Raw genomic sequence first — 26,630 nt, 5'->3', positions numbered from 1 at the left:
TTGGAGAGAGGACTGTAAGGCAGGGAAAGGAACCTGATTTTTCAGAGCCCAGGAACCCTTTAATGCAGTGTTCAGCCTCTCTCCAAAAGGCACTTCTACCTTGGCCTGCAGGGAATGGATGTCACTTGATGTGCTGAAAGCTGCATGAAAAAATAAATGTATTGGCAAAAGAACTGAAAAAACAGTCAAGTTCCTTTTCCTTTCTTCTCCACCACAAAAATATCATCTGCTAAACAATTCCCAACCCAGCTAACCTGCCAGGCTGTGGGGGCTGCATTGATGAGGGCTGGTACCCCACTCCTGGAAGCCCCACCAGAGGCATCTCCTGTCCATCTGGGGCTGTGTTTTGGAACCCTGCAGCCCTGATCCTCAGCTGGGTGCAGGGATGGAGAACAGGGGGTCCTGCTCTCCTCTGGGAACTGGGTGAGCAGCATCCCCAGCCAGAGCCTGGATCAATGTTTGTTAACACAGCAAGGCTCCCAGGGTTAGAGTGTGGTTTCTTTGGAGACCTACATTTATTTGAAAGCTGTCCCCAAGGCTTCTCTAGGATTCCTTTTCATTTGGCAGAAGCCCAGTGCAGCTTTAGTTCTTTCCTTGTTTAATTTCCAGTATCTAAGAAAAGATCACTGAGCCTTTTGCTGCTTTGAAACCTGTCGCTGTCTCTGCTTATTCCTCTCTGCCACATTTCAGTGCAGAGTGAAAAACTCCTGCAGCACGTGGCTTTGGAGAGGCAAGGGCTGTGGTGGTGACAGGCAGCAGAGCACACAGTTCCACCTGGGGTCCATGGCCAGTTCTGCAAAGCTCACGGCACCCAAATATTGCCTGAAGCTCTTGCACCTGGGGGTTTGTGGCAGCTGTGGCTCAGGGAAGGGATGCTCTGAGCAGTCTCTCCTCTCTTCCCCAGGCACTGGACGCAGAATTCACTACGTGGTGAGCAAAGGGGGCAGCGAGGCGCTGCTGCAGGCGCTGGCCACGGCCGCCCGGACAGAGCCCCCGGACCAGGGCACCCTGCTGCCCCTGCTGAGGCTGCTGGCCAGGGTGGGCCAGAGAGGTACTGCTCACTGCTGGGGCAGGGCAGGCAGGGCAGTCATGGCCTCAGCGCCAGCAGAAGCTGAAGGGACAGACATTCTAGCAGGGCCTGTTGATACACTCATCCAGAGAAGGGCAGCAGGGCTGGTGAGGGGCTTGGAACACAAACCCTGTGAGGAACAGCTGAGGGAGCTGGAGGTGTTCAGCCTGGAGAAAAGGAGACTCAGGGGTGACCTTATCACTCTCTACAACTCCTGAAAGGTGGCTGTAGTCAGGTGGGGCTGGTTCTTGACAGAACCAGAGAACACAGTCCCAAGCTGTGCCAAGGGAGATACAGGTTGGATATTAGGAAGAAGTTTTTTAATGAAAGAATAATAAAATATTGGAATGCTTTGCCTGAGGATGTGGTGGAGTCACCATCCTGGATGTATTTAAAAAAAGACTGGAGGTGGCACTTGGTGCCATGGTTTATTGAGGTGTTAGAGTGTGGGTTGGACTTGATGATCTTGGAGGTCTTTTCCAGCCTAGTTACACTTTGATGCTGTAATACAAGACAAGGAGTAATGGTTTTAAATTGAAAGAGGATAGGTTTAGATAAGATGTAAGGAAGAAATATTTCATGATAAGGATGGTGAGGCACTGGCACAGGTTGCCCAGATAGGGTGGATGCCCTATCCCTGGAAATATTCAGGGTCAGATTGGACAGGGCTCTGAGCAACCTTGGGTAGTGCAAGTGATTGTGAGGGGTTTGGACTAGGTGGCCTTTAAAGGTCTTTTTCAGTTCAGACTATTCTATGCTTCAAATATAATGACACAAAGTAAATCCCATGTTTTTCTGTTTTCAGTGAGATTCTTATAAGATTTTGAGTTACAAGGCTTAATAAATGTATGTTTAGCAGCACAGCTGCAATGACCAGCAATAGTTTTGAATAGTTAATTCTCATTTGCTTTTCACAGATAGGAAGTTTGGGCTTAAAGTGCAGAAGGCAGAAGCCACTGATATAATACTGAGCTTGGCAAGAAGACACCTGGGCCACCACCTGCACCTCACCCACTGCCTCTGGGTCCTGAGGGTTTGTGCTTCTAATGGTGAGTGCCAGGATTTTCCTCTTCTCTTCTGTGTGACAACCAGCAGGGCTCTTTTTTAGTCATTTCAATGCAAAGAAACATTATTCCTGGTAGGGTTAGTGCCTGCATGCACCATTAATATACAGAAAAGCACAAAAACCAGAACAACCTTAGAAAAAGGTGCTCCTCAAGGGGCCTATGCAGCCTTTAAAGTGCATTTCATCTGCAAGCTATGGAAATAAAAATGCTATAGTGAAAAATATTAATGGCAAAGATCTTCTATTCTGGAATATAGACAGTCAATTCTTCTGCTGTGAAACCTGGGTACCTTAAGTCTCTCTACAGTTCCCATTACCATAACAGCCAAATGTCTCACTGTTGTTGATTATATTGATCCTCAGAGCAGCTCCATGAGGGTGGAGAAGCAGAGGGAGAGAGAAATCTGTTACTTATTCAAGGTCTCCCAGGAAGCAGATGCTAGATCCTGGTCTTTTGACTAGTATCCCCTCAGATGTGAATTCTCCCAGCTTTTATTGCCTGGCAATGCCCTCGTGTTAAATGATTCAAGCAATGGGATTTCCAGTATCCTCTCTTGGGATCATTACAGATTCACACAGGCTTTCTGTGCTATAAAGCACAAATTTCCCTTTTCTCACTCTAACCCTTTCCTCTCCTTCCCTACATCCCTCACCCAGCAGATAAGTCTTGATGGCCATCCTGGCTGCAGAATGCTATGTGCATCCTGAGATTTAGCTCTCCTGCAGGTCCCTTCTGCCTGGACAGGAGCTGGCTTCATGCTTTGGGCTTCCTCAGGCAAGCAGCCAAGCCTCAACACTCAACCCCTCTCCCCTGATAAGCAGTATTTGAAAGTCTGAGTGTGGCTGAAAATGCAGCCAGAGACAGAAGATGAAATGTGCCTTTATTTGTGTTTCACAGCTGTGCAGTGACCCTGGGGTGCCCCTCACCCAAAATGATGGTGTGCCCACTTCCCTGCTCCAGTGCACCTGCACTCAGTTCAGCTGCTGTTTCTGCAGAGGTTTTGGGATGCACATGGCAGCCTGGCTCCCTTTCTGTTAATGTCAGACCAGAACCCAGCTCTGCACCTTTGCTGGAGCACCTTTGTTACTCTCCATGTACCTCCAGCACTCTCCATTAATAACTTTGACTTTGTGGGTTCTGTGGCCCAGCTGGGAGCCTGCAGGGGAGGTTAGGTGAAAATCTGTGTGGATATGATATCAAACCAGGGGATTACATGTTCCCAACATTAAAAATTACAGAGTAACTTAAGGGAAGCCAGAATCATACAAAACTCTTGAGAGTTTAGGCATGAGAACAGTAAAGATGAGTCCTTGTGTCACCTCATGCCCCACTCTGTCACTCCCTTCAGTGCCACCAGGTGTTTGTGGCTGCCCACATCCTGCTCTGGAGCAGGATGAGCTCGAGCAGCCTTGCCCAGCACCCTGTCTCTAATGAATTGCCAGGCAGTGTGAGTGTGGCTGGCAGGCCTTGCAAGGCTTTCCATCACAGCACAGCTTGGCAGGGACACAGTAGGACAGCAGGAGATGATGGGCCCTCTGGCAGCTCTCTGATGACCACTGGGAGATATCTACAAAACAGCCAAAACCCAGCAGTGGGCAGGCAGCCAGGGCTCCTTCTGGCTGCTGTTGATTACTGATCCTTTCACCTTGGTCGCTTACATTTAATATTTCAAGGCTGTATTTCTTCCTTCATTACACAGAGATATCCTGTCTCATAGTGGGGAGGTCTGGCTAAACACCTAGGCTATGCATTAGGTATTGAAACTGATTGCAAAATCTGTCTGTAAAAGTTCCTAGTGTGTTAAAAAGTGAAGGATTAAAGAGAAAATTGGCCTGGATGAAATTAAGCTGCATTCAGAAGCCCCCCAAACCCACTTTCACTCTGCTGAATAATGGCACAGAAAGAAAACTCTGCCCTGTAAGCCCCTATGAAATGAACTATCCTCATAGAGTTGCATGTAAGAAATGTGGGATGAATTTGAGCTCTGTCATTTTTTATTCTGGGAGAAGACCCTGTTTAATTAGGATTTGCTCTCTGGAGTGTACAATGTGTACAGGAAAGGGGGCTTTGGGGAAATTGGGAAAGAGCTGCAGGATTGGTTTCACACCCATTTTTGGCTCAGGTTGTGTCCACAGACAGCTTTGTGCTTCACTTTCTGTGTTTGTAAGGGGACCTCTGGAGTCCAGATGGGATCCCAGAGAGCTCATAGCCCCAGGGGCAGCTACTCTTCCCCACATCCCTTCTAAGCAATGTTTGCCAGCTGCCTGCTTCAGAGCTGACTGCTTTTCCCTTTTATTGCCATAGTTACCACGGGAACTATGCTTGGCATCAATGGAGCCATGGAGCTGCTTTTCAAAGTCATCACTCCCTACAGCAAGAGACACGTCAGGACGGTCAGGTAGGCACTAGCCCCAAGGGAACTCATCTTTCCAGGACAGCAAGAAATAAAATTTTGGTTCCACTTGAAGAGGCAAAGAAATCAGAAATGTATGCAGTTTCCACTCACTTTAAATCTGCAGGGCTTTTTAAGAGGCAGAAATAGTTCCCCGAAGGACACGTTAATGCTGTGATTCATCATATGATTCATGCTGGTGGCCCTTTATTTGTAGTGTGCCCTAGACAGCGATGGCAGTTTGATTGCAAGGTACCCTCCTTCATTTCCCAGCCACAACTGGCTTTTCAGAAGCATGTGCTGGCAGCCAAGCCACTCCTGCCTCCCACTCAGCAAGAGCCTCCTGCCACCACAGCCTGGGGGTAGCTAGAGTGGAATCGTGGCAGTGCTGCCTCATCCTCCATTTGCAGGGAGTCATGACCTGGTCATCATGATATTTTTGAAGTATGACAGTTCTTACTAGTATTAATCTGCGTCTGCTTTTAAGCCCATCCCACATATCTCAAATAGTTCTTTTCTGAAGACATCAAGTCCATTTTATGTCTTCATCTTATTGCTGAATGTTAGTCCTCAAGGTGTCTGTTCTGCCCACTTCCTCAGATGCCTTTCAAGACAAACTTCATAAGAGCAAAACATCTGCATCAAAAGAGCAAAACAAGCCAGTGTCTGTGGCTTGCTCTTTAAAAGCAGGAGGAAGAATTTGCTGCTGTGAGCTGTGCCCACACAATCCTGTTTGTTTAAGCCACACAGAACCTGCCAGTTCTCCTGCTGGGACATGCAGTGGCTTGTGGGGCACAGTCCCTGCTTGCTCAGGCATGTGCCAGCAAGGACATGGCAGCATTCAGCTGGCTGTGGCTTCTGCATGGACCTGATGTGGGTGAGGTCCATGGCTGGTGATTACTGAGGAAGCAGCTTCAGGTAGAGCACGAGGGGAGAAGGATGAACAGCCACAGTTTGGCCACTGATTGCTTAGCTGTGGTTGAAGTGGAGGCCAGTCACCCTGGATGCATTAAATAATGTCCATCCTGCTGTTACCATCAAAGACTGACACCAGTTCTCTCAATATCCCAATTTACAGAATAGCTGGGAAGGAATCTGCATTAATTTGCACCAGCCATCAGTGCTGAAGCTGCACATCAACACTCAGTACTGTTGTTAGCTAAGGGCAGCTTTCCTCCAGTTCCTCTGCCTACATGTCTGGAGATACACCATTTTTTGACATTTTGCTTTTCTAAATAAGGTAGTTAGGGGGCCCAGCAGATGCACAGCTTCCTGCAGCTGCTTTGTTGATGGGAGCCAACTCACTTTTGCCTGTGCTTTTGGGTTTCTAGCACAGTGCCAGGTACCTGGAACTGCTTCACAGCTTCAGTTCTCTCAGACAAAGTACCTGAGATTCCTCTACATGGGGATACCACGATGTTCCTACACAGAGGTTTGGATATTACTCAACCCAAAGATTATTACCAGTAAGATATTATTCCTAGGATATCTCTGCATTCTTCAACATTCCCCTCAGACCTCATGTAATAACTTTAAGATATGGGCAACCAGGAGAACTGCTTTATGTATGATGGGGTGCCCAAGATGAGTTAGACCCAGAGCTGGGCTTGGCTTCTGAGGCAAGCAGAAGTGATTGATGGGTCCAAGACCATGCTTAACTAAAAAATTCCACTAAATTCACTGTTTTCCTTCCTGTGGAAGTGTTGGCTGTGATTAGAACAGTGTTAGTTCTGCTTCAGTGGTAGGCCAGGATCTGTGTGTGATGGGACTTGGGCCTGTATCAGTTTTCTGTTAAGCAATGCCACTCAAGTTTTTAAATTAATTTTGTGCAAAAGTGCTTTATTTTCCATTGACTTTTGCATAGGGAAAGTGGAAACCTTGGTATCTGTCATACCTTTCTAGCCTGGCTTCTTGCTGAGATACATTTGGAGATGCAGGGAGTGTTGCTGGGGGTTACTGTAAATGTAGTCTGTAAAGTGCTCTAAAATACTCACTTCTAAGGGAAACAACCAGAAACACCCTGCTTTTGATTTCAAAGATTCCACATTGTCAATATGCAATATTTAGCTCTTTCTTCCTTTCATCTGGTGCACAAGAATTGTTTTGAATTCTTCTGTGGACATTTTTTTCCATTTGGAATACAGACCCAAACACCAGAAAAGCAAACTCAAAATTTCCCTCTGTAAATTCCATTTTATAGCTAATAAGCCTTTTTATTACTGAAAAGCTTGAATTTATTTTCTATTTGAAAAAAGGTGTCTTGAACATTAATTTTTGTCTACCTGACCTTTCTCACTGCTAGTTCAGTTTCCTAATTTTCTTTTTCTTTCCTAAAATATTTGTGCTCTTCTTAAAACATATTTTTCTTGAGTGTGCAAACGGCACGTACAATCTTTGCTGGGACCCAGCTCGCAGGAAAAGGTGATTTGGCTCCCACCCACTCTTGATCTGATGAACAAGGGCCATAAATCAGCTCAAGCCTGGTGGCCACTCAGCTGGCCTGCCAGGGCTCAGAGCTGTGCCTTTTGTTTCATAACTGAGCAGCTCAGTGGCACAGTGGAGACAGCCTGTTTCACATCAGAACCAGAACCACACAAACCTGTTTTGTTTTAAAACACAATTGCAACCTATTAAAAGGCACTAGTTTCTTGTTAGTCAGTGGAGATTCTGTTTGCAGCTCACTTGGAGGTGCTGCTTTCACTGTGGAAAGTGGCTTTAGGAGATATTGTTGGCAAGACTTTAGGTCTTGAGACCAGAAGAACAGACTGTAGAGTGGGTTACAGATCTTCTCTCCCAGCATTAGCAAGTGCCTGGAAATAGCTGCAGTCTGAAAGCCCTAAGCATCTTTGCAATTTATCAGAAAATGGAGGTGGGTACATGTGGGAAAATGTCTTTCCATTATTTAACTTGCTCTAGCTAAAAATTTGTGAGGTGACTGGGGCAGGGAGCTTATGGATGGGTGTTCTGAGCTGGGGAGAAAGGATAAAAAGGGGTCATTTCTTTGTCTAGCTCAGCATGAGCTCCCAGCTGTCTGACACTGGTGCAGCTCTTCCCAACGTGGCTGTGTTGAAATTGGGAGTGTGGTGTTTTGGTGTGGTTCTTGGTCACATCTGCTTCTTTTTGGGTATCAATATGGAAGCTGTGGAGAGCACCAGCCTCTAACCTGCCTACAGAGGAAAACTCCAGTGTTGTCCCAGAAATCCTTTGCTCCTCACTTTGTATTTCTCTTGATACCTTCTCTCCACCTCATAACTATGTGCCACCATGGTTTGCCTTTTTGCTGGGAAGGAACAGCCGGCAACTGTGGGAGCTGAGATTACCCTGGCTCTCTGATCAGCTGCCAGGAATGCAGCATTGCAAATGCACCACTGCTCTGGTGGGCACACCCCCATTCCCCTGCCCTGGGCAGCAGCAGGGCCAAGGTCACTTTAAGAATCTGCCCTGGAGAGTGCCCTGGGAGAGCTATTTATTTAGCCCGCTAAGATGTGGAAACAAGATACATAGTTCTATTTATTTTTCCCGGTGGCAAAGCTCTGGGGTATTTAGAAATAGTCTCCCCATGCTCCAATTGACCTTCTCTGGGTATGTGCCAAGTGGCTCTGATTCCCCTGAGACTGTGACTCATGGGCTTTATTGGCTTTAGTTAGGCATTTTAGGTCTTCAGCTTGCTGGTGCCATGACTGTGGATCTCTCCAGAAGGATCCATATCTGAGATAAATTCTACATGGAAAAGACATGGAACTCTCTGAGGTGTAGAGAACTCTTGAGTTAACCCCTGTGACATCCAAGAGAGTTGGAGACAAGGTTGTCTTGCCCATCTCTCATGGTGCTGCTCTGCAGAGAAGGTTTTCTGATACCTTTCACAGGGACAGTTTAAAATAAAGCCAGACCATGTTCTGCTTTTCTCAGTTCTGTTTGTGTCAGGAGCTGGGATATCTGATAGGAGTGTGTGTGGGATGCTCAAATCTTCACTCCATCAACACCTTCTCTAATGTAGCATCTCTGATGCCTCACACAGTGCAATGATCACTGCTCTTTTCACCTTTCATCCTTATTATTATTATCCCTGTATGTTCCACAGCTTTCACCCCTCTCCTACTTTCCTGTGTCCCTTTCAACACAGTTGCTTGTTTTCCCAGCTTGTTGTGAGAAGTGTTAGGATGTGTTGTGGGTTGTGGAATGTGACAGTGGAAGGTGTTTGCTCTCTAGTCAGCCAGGAGCTGGTCTCTTCTGCATGGCTCTGTCCAGGTTGTCAGGCACCAGGTATCCTCACCTGTGGCTACATGTTGTACAGGCTCTTCTAGGACTCCTCATGTTGAAGATAGAGTATCAGAGAGGCTGAAAACAAAACCCTGAGAATTTATTCTCCTTTTCACAAGAGGAAGACCTGTGCTTTAGAAAATGGCAAGTGTGGTGTGACTGGTGCATTGGTCCTTCCCTCCATTGTGTTTTCCTTTTCTGCTGTTAAAATGTTGGTGCACAGTTTTATTAAAGCAATTTGGAGAGTCTTTTAAAATGTCTTTGTTTTTCAAACCTCTATGAGTACATCTATTTATCATACTGAGCAGAGCTGGCTCATGGTAAGTGTTCACATAAACCTTGTATGAAAGATTACAACAAGAGTGAGTATTCATCAGAAATAAAAACTCTTTCTGTGTGTATTCAGAATACTTGGCTTTCTACATTGGCCTATTCCAGTAAAGTTTGACTACTTAATTAAAAGTGGAAAGTGAATAAAAAAGGTCTGGGAATGGTGCCAAATTAATTCACTAGAAAATGTGATATGCAGAAATTATCTGCCTTTGCTCATGTCCAGCATTACCCACTTCTGACATTTGATCACAATTCTTCTTATGTTTGGTGCTTATTGGATAGTCCCAGTGCCTCAAATGCTTGCTGATAATCTCCCTTTTCATTAAAGGGAGGAAATCCTCCCATATAACTCTATTTCACCTGAGGTGGATATCTTGATTCTTCACATACTGAAGGGAAAAAGAAACAAGTTCTCTTCATCTGTGGTAAATGTTTGCCTCTAGAAACTTGGGGTCTTGTAAATGTTTATTTCTCTCTGTGCAGTGGAGGATGAGTCTGCAGTGGGCAGCTGGAAGTGGCATAATGGGCATTTAAAGCTGGGTCAGGTAGAAGATTGCTGAAAGAGATTTGTAAAGTGGAGTCAGATCCATCTGTGTCAGGGCTCAGAACCCAGGAGGAGTGAGAATACCACAGGTGCCTTGTCTTTGCTAAGTGCTCAGGCCATGAAGTGATTCCTGTGTCACATATTTCTGCCATAGTGGGAGCTGAGGAGATTTTTACTGACTACAGGAAGCAGAGCTCATGCAAGTGAAAAGAGAAATGCCAAGGTGATCAGGAGAACACATCTAAAGCTAAAAGCCATATTTAATCAGATATTGTCAGATTTACCAAGGAAAATAGGAAGACCCGGAAATGCTGAAGTTGAGGCTGTACATAGCTTCAAATTAGGCTTTGAATATAGAGTTTTATATATATATATATTACTCTGCTTTTTTATAAATCCTGTTTTGTTTGCATACAACTGAGAATCTGTTTTCTCATCTTGAAACTGGTGCTTCCAGTCTAAGGTTGAAGTGTTGAGTCCATGGTGTTAAAAAGTGACCAAGGTGCCACATCAAGAAATGTTTGTACAAGACCTTTTTTGACAGAACAAACCAGAACAGCAGTGGGCTATGTCTGGTTTAGACAAAGAGAGAGGAGACATTTACTGGGGATGAACTGAATACTGGACTTATCTTTTCTGCTGAGCATGATGGAGAGGCACATGGAAGAGATCCAGCTGCAAATGTGTCCTAGACACCAGTGCAGGGTGTTAGATCTTTCCCTATCCTTAATCCTGGGTGATGTCTTGCTGTTAGACCACCAGAAACATTTACTGCTGTTCCATCTCTTGGGTTGGTCTAAACTTCCAGCTGCTCTCTTCTTGAGCAGAATATCTGGCATATCTGGCCACTGCCAGACTGTATTTTGAGAAAGAGCAGAAACTCAAGGCACCAACATGGGGATTAGTTCTTCTTCAACCTGATAGGGAAGCTGTTGTGATGGGTTCTTTTTGAGGAGTGCTGCATACACAGCTTTATGCCTTTGTTTATTTGGCAGTGGTTCCTGATAGAAGATCAAAAGCAAATCATTCTTAATTCCTCTTGTTAGTCTGTGTTTTGTCATTAATCATGTTGAGCAGTCTGGATATTTAATTGGAAAGTAACACATGATTCTATTGGAATGTGGTCAGAATTAATCAATGCTTAGCATTTTGAGAATAAACAGCCACTATTTGGTTCACTTGATTCATGTAGAAAATTCACAGGAAGGGAAAAAACATTTCAGTTGAGCTATATCACAGCTAAATGACTTGCTTCCCATCTGGCCTTGATCTACATGGGATTTGTCCTAGAAGTCCTGTTAAATAAAACTAGAAAATACCATTCTGATGAGATGATGCCAGCAACAAAGAGTGTTGTCTTGAAAATTTTTGTTTCTATAAAGTGTCTCTTCAACTTGACTAAAATTTCAGCTATCATGAAGCAGGGATGGTTGCATCACTAAGATGAGTAAATAAACCCTGCTGTGCAAGTTTATTGCAGTGAGCCATTGTAATAGCAGAAATGATCTTGGAGCCAGAGGTGTCCCAATTTCATGCAGTTCCTTCTCTTTTATTATTTTTATGGTCTGTGTGGTTTCTCTCAAAGAATGACCTGTTCTAATATCAATAATCAGTTACAAAATCTCATTTCAGACTGGTGGTATGTCAGTGCTGCTTTGCAGAACAAATAGAGTTGCATTTCAGAATTTCACTTTACTGGCATTGCACTGTTAATAGCAGTAGATGAGAGAAATTGAAAAATTAAGAGGTAGAGACAGGGGAGAAAGAGATTTGAAAATAGATGAGGAATTGATGAGGCAGAGAGGAACAGCATCTCCCAAGGTTGTTCCAGAGGTCTGGAGGAACACGTGGCACACAGAAATCCTGGTGCCATCTCTTGGTAGCCTTTGGAATGGCATAATTCACCACAGCTGCACCCTCCTCTGAGGCATTGAAAATTGGTGAATGAGCATTATATGGAGAGAAATTCACTTCTTCTTAAGTTTATATGTCATGGGAAGGGAGGAACTGATTTAGAAATGGAGCAGCTTTGAGACTGTTATTTTGAAAGAGATGGTTGCCTTTGAGGTCTAGTTTATGTTTTATATCTATTTCAGGTCAGAGTTTGACAGAGAAACGATGCTTTCAGCTGAAGGCCTTTCTTTGCCTGCCCATCATTTCTCCCCTTTGGTGTAGCTAGTGCTATATTTAGAAAGATGCTCTGAGGGCAAGTCCCTGCTGTTCTCAAGTTCTTGGCTTTTCACAGCTGGTGGCTATGGCAGATGCAGTTCATGGCTGGCCTTTTGATGGTTTTGGGTATGTCCATTCTGCAGGCAGCTCTGGGTTTGCTGGACAAGAGATTCCCTCTGTTTGAGCTTAAATCTCCTCCTTCTCCTAACAAATGCTCAGGCTTGCAGTGTGGGCTACCCAAGCTTCTTAGGACATGTTATCCAGTCTGGGAGTATTATCCATGTTGCTGTATGAGTTTTGCTGTTGGTCTTTGTTGTAACTGGATTAAAACTAACACCTGGGTGCCTCACTGCAGTCCCACTGCCTCCTAGGACTTCTCTGAGGTGCCCATGTAATCATGGAAACTGTCACTCCCATCCAAATGGGATGTGTGACTTGATTTCATACATCAGTTGCATCTCAGAGTGTTTCCCTGGGTTAGATGAATTGTTAATGTTGATGATGCTGTCTTGCAGCTGAATATGATAGTCCCCCATAGGAGGTTAGGTCAAGTGTGAACTGGTAATCACAAGCATTTTGTAAGTAGCATGTCAAAATTAGAGTGGAATTATTAATGTTTTTAACATTTAGACCACAGCTAGAAGGATTATAAAATATTTCATAATTTAGGAAGAAATGAAGGGTTGGGTGACTTCTGGAAGTTGGTGGGTTTTCTGTGAGGTGTGCAGGCTCCTGATCTGGAGGTGCAGGGAGATCTTTCACCAGTGGTGGTGGGGCTGTGTGAGTAAAGAAGGCAAAAAGGTCTCATGTTAGGAGACAAAGGATCTCTCATGTCTGAAGTGTTACCCTGAAATGCTGTGGGACAGTCATGTGAGACTTTTCATATGTGTAATACACTTAACCCTCACATTTCTCATGCCTTACTAAGGGTAGTGAGGGTACACTCAGCCCTTCTGAGGCATTCAGTGAGAACACAGATGGGGGAAATGAGAAAGGGGAGAGAAGAGAAGTGAATTTGTGGAAGGTTTTATGTTCAGGTGGGATGCAGTTGAAGTGGACTGTGGGGTGAATGTGGAGCTGGTGCAGTGAGGAAAGGGTTGAGCAATGTGGTTCTGTGACCTTGTAATCATGTTTGAGGTGGCTGCGAAGTGCCAAAACCTCCAGAAAACATCAGCCAGGCAGCCCTGGAGGGAAGGGATTTCTAAACAAAGCCTATCTGAATGTGCATGCAGAGATGATGAACGGGTGCCCACCCTGCCTGTTTGCCTCCATTGGTTTTCCTGTGTCAAGGAGACAAAGAAAGAATTCCCCCTCGGAAATCACTGGGCTGAGCAATGACGTGAATCTCTGATAGAGGCCAGAGAGTCAGCAGATAAAGCTGAGGGCACTCACTTGTGTGTCAGCACATGTGAGAGCCCAGGAATCTCCTCTTCTTTGCCTTTCACTTGATTTATTGCCATTTCTCCTCCCACCCAGAAGCCTCTTGCCCTTATGAGGAGGGTAGGAAGCAGCTGCGAAATCCTCCCCACAGAAGCTTTCAGTCCAAAGGTAGAAAAGGGAAATTTGGGAAAAAAGCAATGAAAATAAGTCTCAATGCAGAACTTCCACAGAAGCAATTTGCACAATGTACTCCCTACAAGGAAATCAGCCCCAAGACTTTTTCCTGGGGTTGCTGAGGCTTTTTCCCAGCTCCACCAGTGCTGACAATGCTGGCAGGTGGAGTGTGAGCCAGTCTCTACAACTATCAGTGGTTTTAAAGCACAGCAGTGATTAGACCTGCCCTGAGCAGAGTTATATGAGAGTGTCAAAGCCTTAGCAACAGCCCTTGTGCTGCAGGGTTCCCTGTCCTGATTGCACTGTTGCAGCCTCACCAGCTGTAGCAGCAGCAGGGTAACTGGATTTAGAGATAGAGACAACACAAGGGACTCATTTCCAGTGGCTGAAAGAGAGCTCTAAAGTCTTCAGTCTTTCAGGCTCTTTTGAATGGCTATCAAACAATTATTACAGAGAATGAAAGAGATAAAGTAAATATTAGAGTGTTTGCCAATGAAGGTGAAATGAATTTTTTAGGGAGAGATTTTGTAGCAGCAGTGGCACGGATTCAGCACAGCCCTGGCTCACTAATGCTGGCACAGCTCTTCTCCATCTCTTTATCTGCAGGGCAACACTTGGAATTGCAGCAATGCCAGTAAAATCTGTAAATAAACCCAGAGCTGAGCTGCTGTGGGAGGTGTTTGGAGGCAGGGCTTGGAATGTGGAGGGGAGAACCTGAAGACTTGAGGAAGTGGCTGGTGAGGAAGAGCAGGGCTGCTGATTCCCAGCATGGATGGCTGCAGCTCTGGGGATGGGAGTGGGAACTCCCCCTGAAGTGCAAACCTCGGGAAGGTCATGGCTCTGAGACAGCAAAAGCCAGATTACTGCAGAATTGAAAAGATAGAATCATCCTAGAACTTCAGCACACCAAATCCATGTATTTCTGTAGCCTGTGTTGAAAGGATACAGTTCAGGCTTTGTGTGGACCATAGGGGACATGCTGCAATAGATAGCACAACAGCTGTCACTGTCTAGTCAAAAGCTTAATTTTCTCCTTGTTTTTCATTATTTAAAACTGCACTTTAAAATTTTGTGGTCGTTCCAGTTTTAACCACCTTCCAGATTTTACTATGTGGAAGAGCCATCTCAATAAGGCTCAGAATTTTTCCTATGAATTGTAATTCTTTATCCCTTTTGCTTCATTATTATATTTACACCTTAAGTTCTACCAGCCTTGGCTTTGATATGGTCTGTTTTCAGATCCCAGAGTTTGTCTGGATTGTATAAAATGGAAGATTTCCAATAGAAAGGAAGGGGAAAAAACCAACCCCAACCCCTAACTTTTATTACTTAGGCTTCTACAAATTACTGCTTCAAAAAGTCCCTGCAGTTATGTCAGTGTGACATTGAAAGTTTCAAACAGAAAATATTCAGAGAACTTGACCCAGTGTGTGCTGCATTTTGACATTTACTGACTTTATCTTGCTTTTAAACATTCTAGCTAAATGTTGTGAAGAACAGGCACTGGCATTAAATGTGACCAGATTAATGCTTAATAAGGAGTTAGACATGTGCAACTGAACAAATTCATTAGTGTGTGGGTGGCTAGGTCAGGGTTGGGGTTAGGCTGGATCAGCCACAGCAGATGCTGCCTCCCCAGCAGCCTCAAAGCTCCATGGTGCTGTAGTGACCTGTGCTGCAATTGAGGCTGGTGTGAGCTGCCTGCTCTCAAATCCCTTGCTTGTAGATGTGGGGAAAAGCTGAGGCTGTGCTCTGGCTGGCCCTGGCAGTCTTCCTGCCCATCCTCTCATAGGTTGGGTCAAAGACATTTCCTGCATGTTGAATCTCAGCTGGGCAAACTGCTGTGTGGAAGGCAACATGGTGATCTAGCAGTTAGACCTGTTAGTCTGACTCTTGTGCATTCTAGTGAAATGAGTTAACAAACATCTCATTCTTTCTCAGGACTCTACCTGTGCTGCTCCCACTGCTGTCTTACACAGCTGTTCTCTGAAATGCAGATCTCGAGGTACTGTGGCTGCAGAGAGCCTCATCTCTGACCTGCAGGCTGCCTTCCCTGCAGCCACAAGTTCTAGTGCTGTCCTGCAGAGCTGTGGGGACAAGGACAGGACAAGGACAGGGTCACAGCAGGTGTTGGGGAGCTGCTGTTGGGGTGGTGGCTCAGCCTGCTTGCAGAGACAGCCTCTGCAGAGGATGCATCCTCATTTGCAGCATCTGTCCTGTTGTGTGTGAGCCTGATCAGTCCTCAGGTGACTCTGCTGCCTTCCCTATCATAGCCTGGCAGTCTGATGTCCAAAAAGCTGTTGTGGGAAAGCATTTTGCTTCCCACACCTTCCTTTTCCTGCAGATGTATCCCTGGATGTACTGCACAATGCAGCAGTATCCCCACCCCCTGTCCTCACTATCCAGCAAGACAAACCACAGAGTGGCAGAGAGAGGTGAAGAGCAGGATGGCTTCTTCTGCTAAATCCTTATTGAAAATCCCAGGCAAATTAATAAGCTTTTCTCCCTGCTCTGCATTTGTAAGATTTCCCCCCCCTAAAAATTCATGCTTACCTGTGGCAAAGCTAGTCAATATTATACATTTCTAGCAACATTCTATGTGTGTTTTGCAGTCCTCTGTTTTGGTACACATGATGGGTAAAATGGCCATTTTTTTCTAGCACATTTGAAAAATTCCTTAAAATTGGCAATTGGCACTGACTGAAGGTACTTAGGTGAGACCTGAATTTTTGAATGAATGTCCAGATTTTCAGAGATATTTAAATGTGTGAAAATGAAAGGGAATGTAACCATAAAAGAAAGCCTCCCATCAGGTTAATGGATTAGCCTGTACAGTTAAAAGGTAGCTCTGACCTTAGTATACAAAGGAGCTTTGAAAAATCCTGCTGAGTGCTGCCTGCATGTTTAGACATAAAAATGCCTTTTAAATTCAGGTCAAGATGCCTATTGTGAATCTGTAAGAGAATGTTACTTTGTGATTCTTGAGCGTGTTTATGCATTGTTCTCAATTTGAGGCTGATTTAATAGTGCCAATTAAGCTCAGTATTGTGTGCACGTGTGGCATACAAATGGACACCCCAGTATTCCCAAGCATGTTCCTGTTTGGCAGCATCAGTTAGGACCAACAAACTGTAAAGTGCCCAATTCTCACTAAATTTAGTGCTGGAGGGCTGTGTGTGGATGCACTTAGGGACCACAATCATTAGAAAGGTTGAAAAGTGGGAATAGCTGGAAAACAGGAAAGATTTGGTGATCTATTCTGCACATTTTCTTCTGCATATTTTGTTGAAATTCCACTTGCATATGAACCTTTCAGGCAGGTCTAACTCTGTCCACCATCCTTGGTATTTGGTAAGAGTAATGGATAGAAACATCTGATCAGTGTGCATATCAGGGGAAGTGATACCCCCTTGGGAAGCACGTGGGGATTGATAAATGCATTGCATGCAGGAAGATTAATTTGATAGATTAATTTCATCTTTTTGCACTTGTACTTGCTGCATGAAACAGCTTCTTGCTCTGGCAAATTCAAAAAATCCTCTGCAATCCAGCCCTCTTCCCTAGAGATTTTAAACTTTGAGTTTCCTTGGCTGGACTTTATGGATGTGCTTCATCTGAATAGGACCAGAGGGGAAGGGAAGTGCAATATAAACTCAAACTGATGGATATTTCTAGGGCCTTGTAATATGGAAACAATACCATTAGATTAAAAAGAATGGAGTTTTTTATCTTGTGTTCAATAGAAGTCATTCCTTCTCTTATTCTGAAATATCTGACTTTTGCTTGAAGAAAAAGCTTCTGTACAAGTCAGCCTTCTTTCTTGGAAGAGATCAAGGAAGATGATGCTTTCTCAGTCCTTCAGCTTCATAATTCATGTCCTTTTCAAGTCTCTTATGTTGTACACATTTTTTAAATTAGCTTCTCTGAAAGGTGTTTATTTCTTTGGTTCAAAAGACCTACCAACTAAAACCCTCAAATAAAACAGACCTCAAAATTCTGGAAACCACAGGAAAAGCTGAAATGAGAACTCACATTTTCCATCCATTGCAGCAGCCTAGCTCCATGCAGGAAAGGTGACTATTTAAAACACAGCTCAAGCAAACCTTTCACTACAAAGTGCTTTTGAAAGATGTTGTACCCTGAGATTACTGCTGCCTTAGAGATGGTTTGTGCTAACCAGCAGTCAGGAAGAGCTATGGCTCTTAGCCTTGATTGCATTGAAACCAGCCTCCCTTTTATGCTCTCCAATAGCTCTGGGCACAAGCAGTGATGGCTTAGATACTTCTCTACCTGGATGTCAGCAACACAAGCTGCCCTTGGATGTTTCATGGCAGATTTGAGAGTATTCACAAAATAAAAATCTTGCAGTGGTTTGCCAGCAATATGGTGTGTGTGCAGCCTTATTTTCTGGCATCATAAACCCCTGGGTACCCCCAAATTCTCCCTGAATTGTTCACCATCAGACTCCCTAGTGGCAAAGCACCTGCAGTTCAATTTCTCTGAATGGAAGCAGTCCCTGTTATGCTGCTGAGGTTTGAGCCCAGGATTCCTGGGTGTGTCACCAAGAAGTGTCATTTGACTTGATCTTGCCCTAAGCAGGGTGCACAGATTGTGTCCCTCTCCCTGCCCTTTCTCTGGATGTACACAGCACACTCAGGAAATTTTAAGGATGAATGATCCATAAGTAAGAAAAATGAGGCTGGGTGTCTTCCCCCATGTGTGGAGCACACAGTCTCCTGTCAGTGGAATCTTCATGTCACTCCCTTTGGTTTCCAGAGCAAAAGCTGCTGGGAATGGATGAGCTACAAATCAAATGACAGCTAAGGAGTGAGCCAAGAGAGCACCAGGCTCTTGAACTGAGTGGTGCACCATCAGTGTGTTCTGTGAGTCTTAAAATCCTTCCATGCAGTCAACCCTGTATCTCCTCTGGAGTGGGGTTTTGTATTTTCAGGAGTCGTTTTCTTCAAGAGACAGAAACAGGTACAGGATTGTCCATCAGAGAGCCTTGTGCTGAGATTAGAGTGTAGAAGAAAACAGAAGAGATCTTGGTTTTCAGGCTCCTCTGCCTGCAGTGATTTCCAGCAAAAAATATCCTGGCAGCTGAGATCTGAAAGGGTGACCAAGGCACAGGGCTCCTTTGTCCAGACTCTTTAACAGCCTGGTTTTACTGGCTAATCCAATTGTGCTTTGGCTTGGGACATGGAGTTTTTCTTTGTTGTTCCTCCTGGTTCCTAAGCACAGGATCTGGAAGTTGCATTTGTCTATCTGTCTGCTAGTTGTACTCTTGCCCAGATATGCAAGCTGCTGACTTGGAAACACTTCAAAGTTTTCCATTCTTCAGAGTGGCTGTCTCGACTGCTACTACAGGGAGGTTTTAATGTTTTCTGATTATGGAGCGGCATTTATTATTATGCTTTATAAGACAGTGCAACTTTATTTATAAATCTTTTTTTTGTTAATATACAAATGAGTCTCCTTTGGGATACACTGGACTTGACAAAACAGCTAAGATTTTGCTAGTGTATTATCACAGAAAACAGAAAATCAGAGGAAGGCATCTGGACAGATTTGGCAAGTTTTTTTAATGATTTAATTCCTTTTTCCCCCCTAGTCTCCCCTCCATTCCTTCTTGAGACAAATGCAGAGCTTTGCTCTGGGCATGCTATCAAATTCTCTGGTCTGGCATATGGCTCATCAAGTCATCTTTTCTTGTGCTCTTAAACTTTTCCTCCTGTTCTCATCTTCCTCCCACCCTGTCCTTGCTCTTGTGCACAGTTTATGAATTCCTCTCTCTGCCTTCCTGTCCCAGGCTTACTCATCTCATTATATCCCCTGATGCCAGCAAAGGTGCTGCTGATTTGCCATGTGGTGCTGAGAGGTGCTGGTATTATCACAAACACTGTTTGCCTGGCTTGCTGTAGCCCCACTGGTGCTTCAGTGGTCTTGCTGCTGCTTTCAGTGAAAGCCTATTCTGCTTCTATTCCTCTTCTATGATTTATTGTTTCCCATAAGGTGTTTTGTGTGTTTGATTTTGTTCAGCATCAAAGATAGGTAATATTCTGGGGGTGCTAACACCTGACTTAATGTGCAAATTACAATGCTGATTGAAAGTCCAGACTTAAAACAAATGCAGGGAGTTGACTCTCTACACAATACAGGTGTGAAGTCCTTTTCCAGGATATTTATGAATGCTAAGATTTTACAAGTTCAGAAGTTCTCAGGCAAATAGATGGAAGCAAAATCAGCTGAGAGCTGAAACCCCTCCCAAAGGCTCCACTGCTAGTTTATGGTATCTCTGGGCTGAAAGCTGCTGGAGCTTGAACCTGTTGTGCAAACCCTAGCAGTGTGTGTCTGCTGTGGCCTTGCATGCTTTCCTTGGCACTGTTGGCCACAGGACACTGGACTCTTTGGACTTCCATTAAGCTGATGCAGCTGCTCTTTTCTGGGCTGGCTGATTAACTCTGCACTTAGAATACATGTTTCTCATTTCATTCCCATTATATCTGTGTTTCAAATGTAAGGCTATAGGGGTACAGTCATTCCTGGGCCACTTTCCTCAGACCCGTTCCTCACTGGAAGCTGGGCCTGGCAGTCCCATTATAAGCAGTCAAAGTCATTAGGTTGTTTGTCCCATTGCTGCCAAGAGGATGTTTCATGCCTTCATTTTCCAGTGCTTAAAACCAATCCTTTCAATTCCAGCTAAATTTATTCATGGCCATTTTATATCCATTTATCCTAGTGCCAAATTTTTTCCTCAGCATAAGTATCTGTCTGCCTTCCTCAGTGTTTACTTCTCTGCCACCCAGTGTGTCTGAGGGGAGCAATCCAGCTGTCTCTTGGCTATCATTTTGTTAAGGTGACTAAACTGTGATCTTTAAGACTCCTAATGAGTTATGTCTCTGCTACCATAATGGTTTCCTTGGCACCTTTCTGCATGGTTCCTTCTGAGTTCTGCACACAGGTGTTCTGTTCAGGTGAAGCCTTCTGTGAGAACATCCATGCTCCTTTCTCCATTGGCAGTGGTTTTCTGAGACCTGATCCTTTTCATGGCTGTCACCCTTCTGGTTATGCTTGTCCTTATCCCTTAATGGGCTCATATATCCAGGGTGTCCTTCGACTCATTTCCAAATTATGAGCCCCTGCTCGTAACAGTAATCCTTATTAAACCCTAAATGCTTAACCTTGCACTTTGACTATTACATTTCATCACATTTCTGTTCCTTCAGAACTCAAGAACATCTTGTTACTCCTGGAAGATATTCTGAACTCCCTGCTATTGGCAGCAGTTCCTGACTTCACACGGTCAGCAGATTTTGTTAGTATACTCTGACTTTTTGTGCCAAGGTCATTAAAGAAAAGCTGAAATAAGATCAGTCTGAAAAGATCCTTAAGGACTTCCACACATAAGTTCCCTCTAGACTAATAATTCCTCTTCCAGCATAACTCCTGTCATTGAGTCTTTAACCAATTCCTTTCCCACATTGTAATTCTTAAACTAATCCTCATGTGCTCCAGCTTGGTGAATAATTTTCAGTGTGGCACCATATAAAATGCTTTATTGAAGTACTGATAAATTAGATCTAACACACTTCCCTTGTGTAGAAAAAGTTGGTTTTCTTATCAAAGAAAGATACCAGTTAGGCTAGCTTGATCTACTCTTGGTAAGTCTCTTTCATCTCTTAAACTTATTTTACCTGTTTTACAGTTTGTCCTCATGTTTCTCATGATTTTTTCTCTCAGAATCTGTTCTAAAGCAATGCATACCATTGGAGTCAGTCTACTGGGACTGCACCTAGGCCCTACCTAGACAGTTGGAATTGGAGATTAGACTGAGAACATGCTCTGGGAATTCTGGAATCCTTTGAGGATGAATGAAGTTGTCTGCATGCAATGTGGTTCACAGAGCCCCCCCAAAAAGCATATTAAGATCCAGATTTGGTCATTTGTTGTCTGATGGGAGGTTTGCTGGCAGTTTTGTCTTTATGACAGCAGTGTAGCTTTGCTGAAATTCTTAGCAATGCTCATAAGCACCTACAACATAAAACAGATGCCTAGAGGAAATCCTGAGAACTCTTCTGCTTGGAGCCAGAGATACTCTGGTCATTCCTTCATTGCTCTGCCAGGTGATTGAGACATCACATTAGGCCTGTAAAATATAGGTATGCAGAGCAGTCTCTTTTTAAAGGCACATACTGGAGTGTGAGCTTTGGGAGATGCTCTGGGTGGAATTTGAACTTGCTTAGAGTTGTTTACTTTGTCCCAGGCTTTAAACTTGGTGAGAGACTGTGTGATCAGTGGCTGTAGTGTTCCTTTCTGAGCAGGCTGAATAGCTGGGGGATGACATTACTCCTCCACCATCTGAATGGTTGCTGTTCAGCTGGAGCTAAGTAATGAAAGCATGACTCTGCTTCCACTGGTGAGATTTTAGCTACTGATTTCCTGTTCTATCTGCATTTGAGTGCATTTTCTTTGCAGTTTGTAAAGCTGTTGTTGAACTCTGACAGATTCATTATGAAAGAATGACTTTAGATAGAGATGTTGACCCAATATCAGCTCTTGAATCTTCGTCTCAGCTGCTGTTAGGACACACAATGAACAGGAGCTTGGTGACAAAAAATATTTATTTGTTGCAGGATGATAATTGGCTCAGTATGAAATTTAATGCAATTTTATTTGGGGATTGGTTTGTAAAGAGATTATATTTTAAGGAATCCTTGCACATGGAGGTTTTTGTAGCTTTATTTTTTTAATCAGCTCTGGACACTTGAAACTTCACAGGAGTAAGCCATGTTAGAAAAGGAATCTTGCTCCAGGAGAACATGACTGGAAAAGAAAGTCTTCTGGGAGACAAGTGATGGAGATTTTACCACATGAGGAAGGAACTTACCTCCAGAAGTTGGGGAGCAAAGATGTCTCAGTTCAGCTTCTCAAGCTGCAAATGTTAGTGACCATCTCCCAGCCAAGCCAGTGCTGTGCTGGCTCAGGCAGGTTCACTTGCTTCCCTGCACAATGAAATGACACAAAGTCCTCAGAAATGTCTGTCCCTGCCTTTACTCACTGAAAGCAGTCTTACTACAGAGCTTTAGCACCTTTCCTGCCAGTCCTCCTCTGACTGGGGTCTCTACATACCTCTGCAATGCAAGATGTGGTTTCAATTAAAAGAAAATTAATTTTGTTTTCAGTTAAAGCTGGGAGGGAGGATGGAGAAATATTTCTATTTTGGGAAAATAGACAAGGGAGTGGGATTTTGCTGGAAATACTGACATTGATGTCCAGCTTGCTATGGAAGTTATCTGCTGATGCAGATAGAAGCTCTGGGGCAGCAGTTTAAAGACTTGTTAGATCACTTTGTGGGTGTTGCTTTAAATTTTAATGGTCACTACAAATCAGTGTAACAGTAAAGCTAGAGGGCTAATGGTCTTTTAGAATAACTGAGTCAGCTGCAGAGGCTGGATCCTCTGTTGGTGTAAAACATTGCAGTTCTGTCAAAGTCCATCATAAACTGTCAGTTTAGACCATCTGGGAAGCCTGGCCCAGAAGACTGTGAAGATGAAGGTTACAAAAATTATTGAAGAAATTGACATTATTTCTCCATCTCTCTTCTTTCCCCAGGGCAGCCATTGGGGCTCTGGCAGCTCTGCTGAAATCAAGTAAGCTTTTTTCTTTGTATTCTTTCTGGCTTTCCTTGCTGTGCTGTGCTGCTGGACAGAATTTTCCTGTTGAACCTCATTCTCCCTTGGTATTCCCTCATCCCTTGGTCCCAAAGAGCAATGCAGGAAAAGGCAGTAGTGCAGGAGTTTCCTGTACCAGTTCTGATTTTTGGAGCACCCCCAGCCCTGTGGGACATGGTGCCCTGAATGCCCAGGGAGCCAGGCTGGACCCTTATTTGGAGTATTTGGAGAGCATTGGTTGTCCTGGGGCTTGGTACCATGGGAGAAATGAGGAATTTCTCCAGCCAGTGACAAATACTTATTGCCCTTTCCAATTTGTTATTTCTTCCATGGAAAGGAAGAAAAGGATGTAAACAACAGCAGTGTTGTTTGGTTATGAATTATAAAGTGATTTTAGGAAAAGGCATCATGTATTTTCTACTTTTTTTATTATTATTATTTTTTAAAGGTACTGGAGCTGGAATTCAGGAAATGGTGCTGATACTGTAAAATCAAATAGAGCATCACTTACCAGAAGTCAGCTGAACTGTGTTTTTAGGGTGATTTCTGCAGTTCTGAGTGGCCAAGAATGTATTCTAGTTTTTTCCTTGTCCTGTGGTTCAGGGCATGAGAAGCTCCAGGCTTTTGGAGCAGACTGCTGTGGTAGCTGCATACCAATGAGCAGGTTGTGTCTTTTGGGAAGAGTGGGTCAGGAGATGTGAGAAACAGCTCTGGTTCCTTGAGATAAATTCACCATGCTTGAAAAAGTGATGAATTCTTTTTCAGGATTTGCACCAGGGCATCTTTCTTTGTCACAGTTAACATATTTGTGGGCCAGGCCTCAGTGCATTGGAATGGTGCAGGGGGTCTTGTAAAGTTAAGAATCAAATCTGGTGAATGCTATAGCACTTAAAAATTGCTTCTGAAAACAGGGGTAAAGCTGTACACAGCAAAGCACCCAGAAGCACCTGAGCATGTTTTATCTGGGATAAAAACTAAATGGAAGGCAGGAATCCTGGAAAGTTCTACAGTAGTGAAGTGGTGGACTGATTGTGAGGGGTTTTTTTTGGGATTTCCAGTAACCTGCTTGCTGGGAATGGTGGGGACATTGTATTTTTATGGTGCTGAAGGCTGTAAGACAGGACAAGAACATGGCCATTCTGGGGTATCCCTGTAGGTCTGTCCTTGAGTGTTTCAGCCCAAAGTGATCCAGGGCATCATGGTTATACACAGGGCTGTGCTGGAGGTTCAGTGTCCCTCTTGCTTTTAGCAGAGCTGCAGTGAGAAAGCAGTTTTAAAGGGAGCAGGCAGATGGCAGTGTGTCTCCCTGATGGATGCAGAAACATCCATCTTCCTCTCAGGCTTCCAGAAGCTGTGCTTGAGGCTTGTCCACCTGCAGAGCCATGGGCTGGCTAGAAACTGTTTGGCTTCTGAACAGAAGCTGATGCTAAATGCTCACTTATCAGGTGCATAACTGCAAGAAGCAAGATATTCCTGGAAAAGAGACATCAGCATAAGAAAAAATTACCAATCCAGATGGACCTGGGAAGTCATTGCTGCTGTCTTTTAGAGGGGGAAGTGTAAGATGGTCTAAAGAAATAAGTGATGGAACACAACAAACTTGTGCTTCATCCACGACAGGGAGGAAATGCTTGGAAGCCCAGTGAGAGATGAGAGACCTTGGTTGTCCTGTGTCCCTGTATCCAGTGATGGCCACGTGGTGATAATCAAAGAGATGGTGAATAATGGAGAAGTAGAAGCTTAAGTCCCTTCTAATGGCAGTGCTGTACCTTTCTATCTGAGAAAACTCAGATTACTGATATGGAGAAGACATTTCTTGTCTAATCATCAGCTAGTCTCTCACTCCTGATTTATCTCTTTGCAAACATCTCAGAATATTTTGCCAATCCTTGCATGCTGCTCTCCCAGTGGCTATTTGCCACCTGCCATGCCCACATGCACACACCAAACAGCTCCCAGCAAGCTCTTCCTCCATTGCCTTACTGCTTTTTAAATATCTACCTATTATCTCTCCACCATGTTAACTCTGACTTTGTAATTAGGCTGAACATCCTGATTAGTAAATATCTATAGTAGTGCTGAATTGCTGTGACAGCATCAGGAGTATTTTTGTTCTTCTCTTTGGTGTTTTAGTCAAACTTTCCAGTGTTACTCGTGTCTATTCTTCCTTCCTCAATTTCTGGTTGTTCACTACAGGCCAGGGTGGGGAGGAGGAGGCAGATCCTGGCAGCTATAGATAAACTGAGGTGGGGGTCCCAGAATGAACACACTATTTTTCCCAGTCTCTTTTGACTTTGCTCTACTTCTTCTCTGCACATATGTCTTCATATCTTGGTTCAGCTCTGTATTAAGGCCTGAGGAATTGATTGAGAAGCCTTCCTGTGTGTTTGAGACCCCAGGGGCTGGAGCCTGTTCGAGCAGCGCTCGGAGGTGTGGGATGCCCTCCAGGTGGGTCTGTGGATTTAGTGAAACCCCAGAATAAACCAGGCAAACCATCCCCAGTTTGGGGGGCAGTGGGATCAAACTGGACACCTGCTGTCCAAGCACAGACAAGCCCAGGGCAGGGGTGCTGAGGCTGGAGGGGATGTGAGGGAGCAGGAGCCACACGGTGGCAATGTGATTATAGGGATCCCCACCGTGCCCAATCCAGTGAGAGTTTTGGGTGAGTAATTTGTTTATCAGCAGGTTATTTTAATCTAATTTTGGTCGTGTTTGTTATTCCTGACTATCTGTGCTTCCCAGAATTACTGGCTTGCATGTCTTTAAGGAAATTAGCTCAGGCTGGTCTCAGAGGCATTGGCTGAGCGGATATTGAGGGAAAAGGCTGGAGAAATGGGCAGGGCCCTTGTGCAATGCTTGCCTGGTAAAATTGTAATGAGCAATTTAAAAAGACAGGTTGTGGTGACCTCCTGATGGTGCTTATTTCATCAAGACAATTCTGTGTGCTAACAGCAGTTACTGCTGATGGCCTTTCCCCTCTCTCTTTCTAAATCTTCCTCCTTTTGCTGTCTTTATCTTCTTGCCTTCTCCCACAGCCTTTCATCTCTCATATCCTACTCATTCCTCCCCATCTTCCATCAACTAACCTTTATTTAACCCTTCACCCTCTTCTTTTTTTATTTTATTGAACCATAAGAATTATATTTTGTGGCGGCTGGGATAAAATGATCATTGTCATTCTTTTCCTTTTATGTTGGCATCAAGGAGGGGCAACTAACTCTGAGGAAGAGAAAGTGATGTTCTAGCAGAGAAGCAGATTAGGCTTGCACTCCCTACAGCTGAATTCATAATGCTTGACAACAGATCTATGAGGCAGGTCTTTGATCTTGAGTTGAAATACCCCATTGTTAAACCATCCCAGTTCCTGTAGCCAACAGCACAATGTCTGGGATTTGCCTCATGCACCAAGTACCCATCTCTCATCATCACTTTAAGTCTTTGTTATCCATCTCTGGATTCAAACCCCAGTGTCAGTCTGGCTCTGAATCCATGATCACATCTTGTTGGGTATTCTGAATTTTGCAGTTTCTTTCACAATAATCTAAACCGAGCATTGTGTCTGTCTTTTCTT

At 44.2% G+C, this 26,630-nt stretch overlaps 1 protein-coding gene across 1 annotated transcript in view; it reads left to right on the top strand.

Annotated features, from left to right (window-relative positions):
- The window catches only part of AGBL1 (AGBL carboxypeptidase 1), a 261,953-nt gene that overhangs the window by 20,187 nt on the left and 215,136 nt on the right, over positions 1–26,630 (top strand). Inside the window, exons 3-6 of the mRNA XM_056500274.1 lie at positions 905–1,051; positions 1,987–2,118; positions 4,441–4,534; positions 23,001–23,038. Coding sequence (XP_056356249.1) covers positions 905–1,051; positions 1,987–2,118; positions 4,441–4,534; positions 23,001–23,038 — 411 coding nt within the window. The remainder of the gene's footprint in view (positions 1–904; positions 1,052–1,986; positions 2,119–4,440; positions 4,535–23,000; positions 23,039–26,630) is intronic.

The sequence above is a fragment of the Oenanthe melanoleuca genome, chromosome 10, assembly GCF_029582105.1.
Source record: "Oenanthe melanoleuca isolate GR-GAL-2019-014 chromosome 10, OMel1.0, whole genome shotgun sequence".
Taxonomy (NCBI): Eukaryota; Metazoa; Chordata; class Aves; order Passeriformes; family Muscicapidae; genus Oenanthe; species Oenanthe melanoleuca.
The sequence above is the reverse complement of the archived record's forward strand: the minus strand, read 5'-3'. Positions and strand labels throughout refer to the sequence as shown.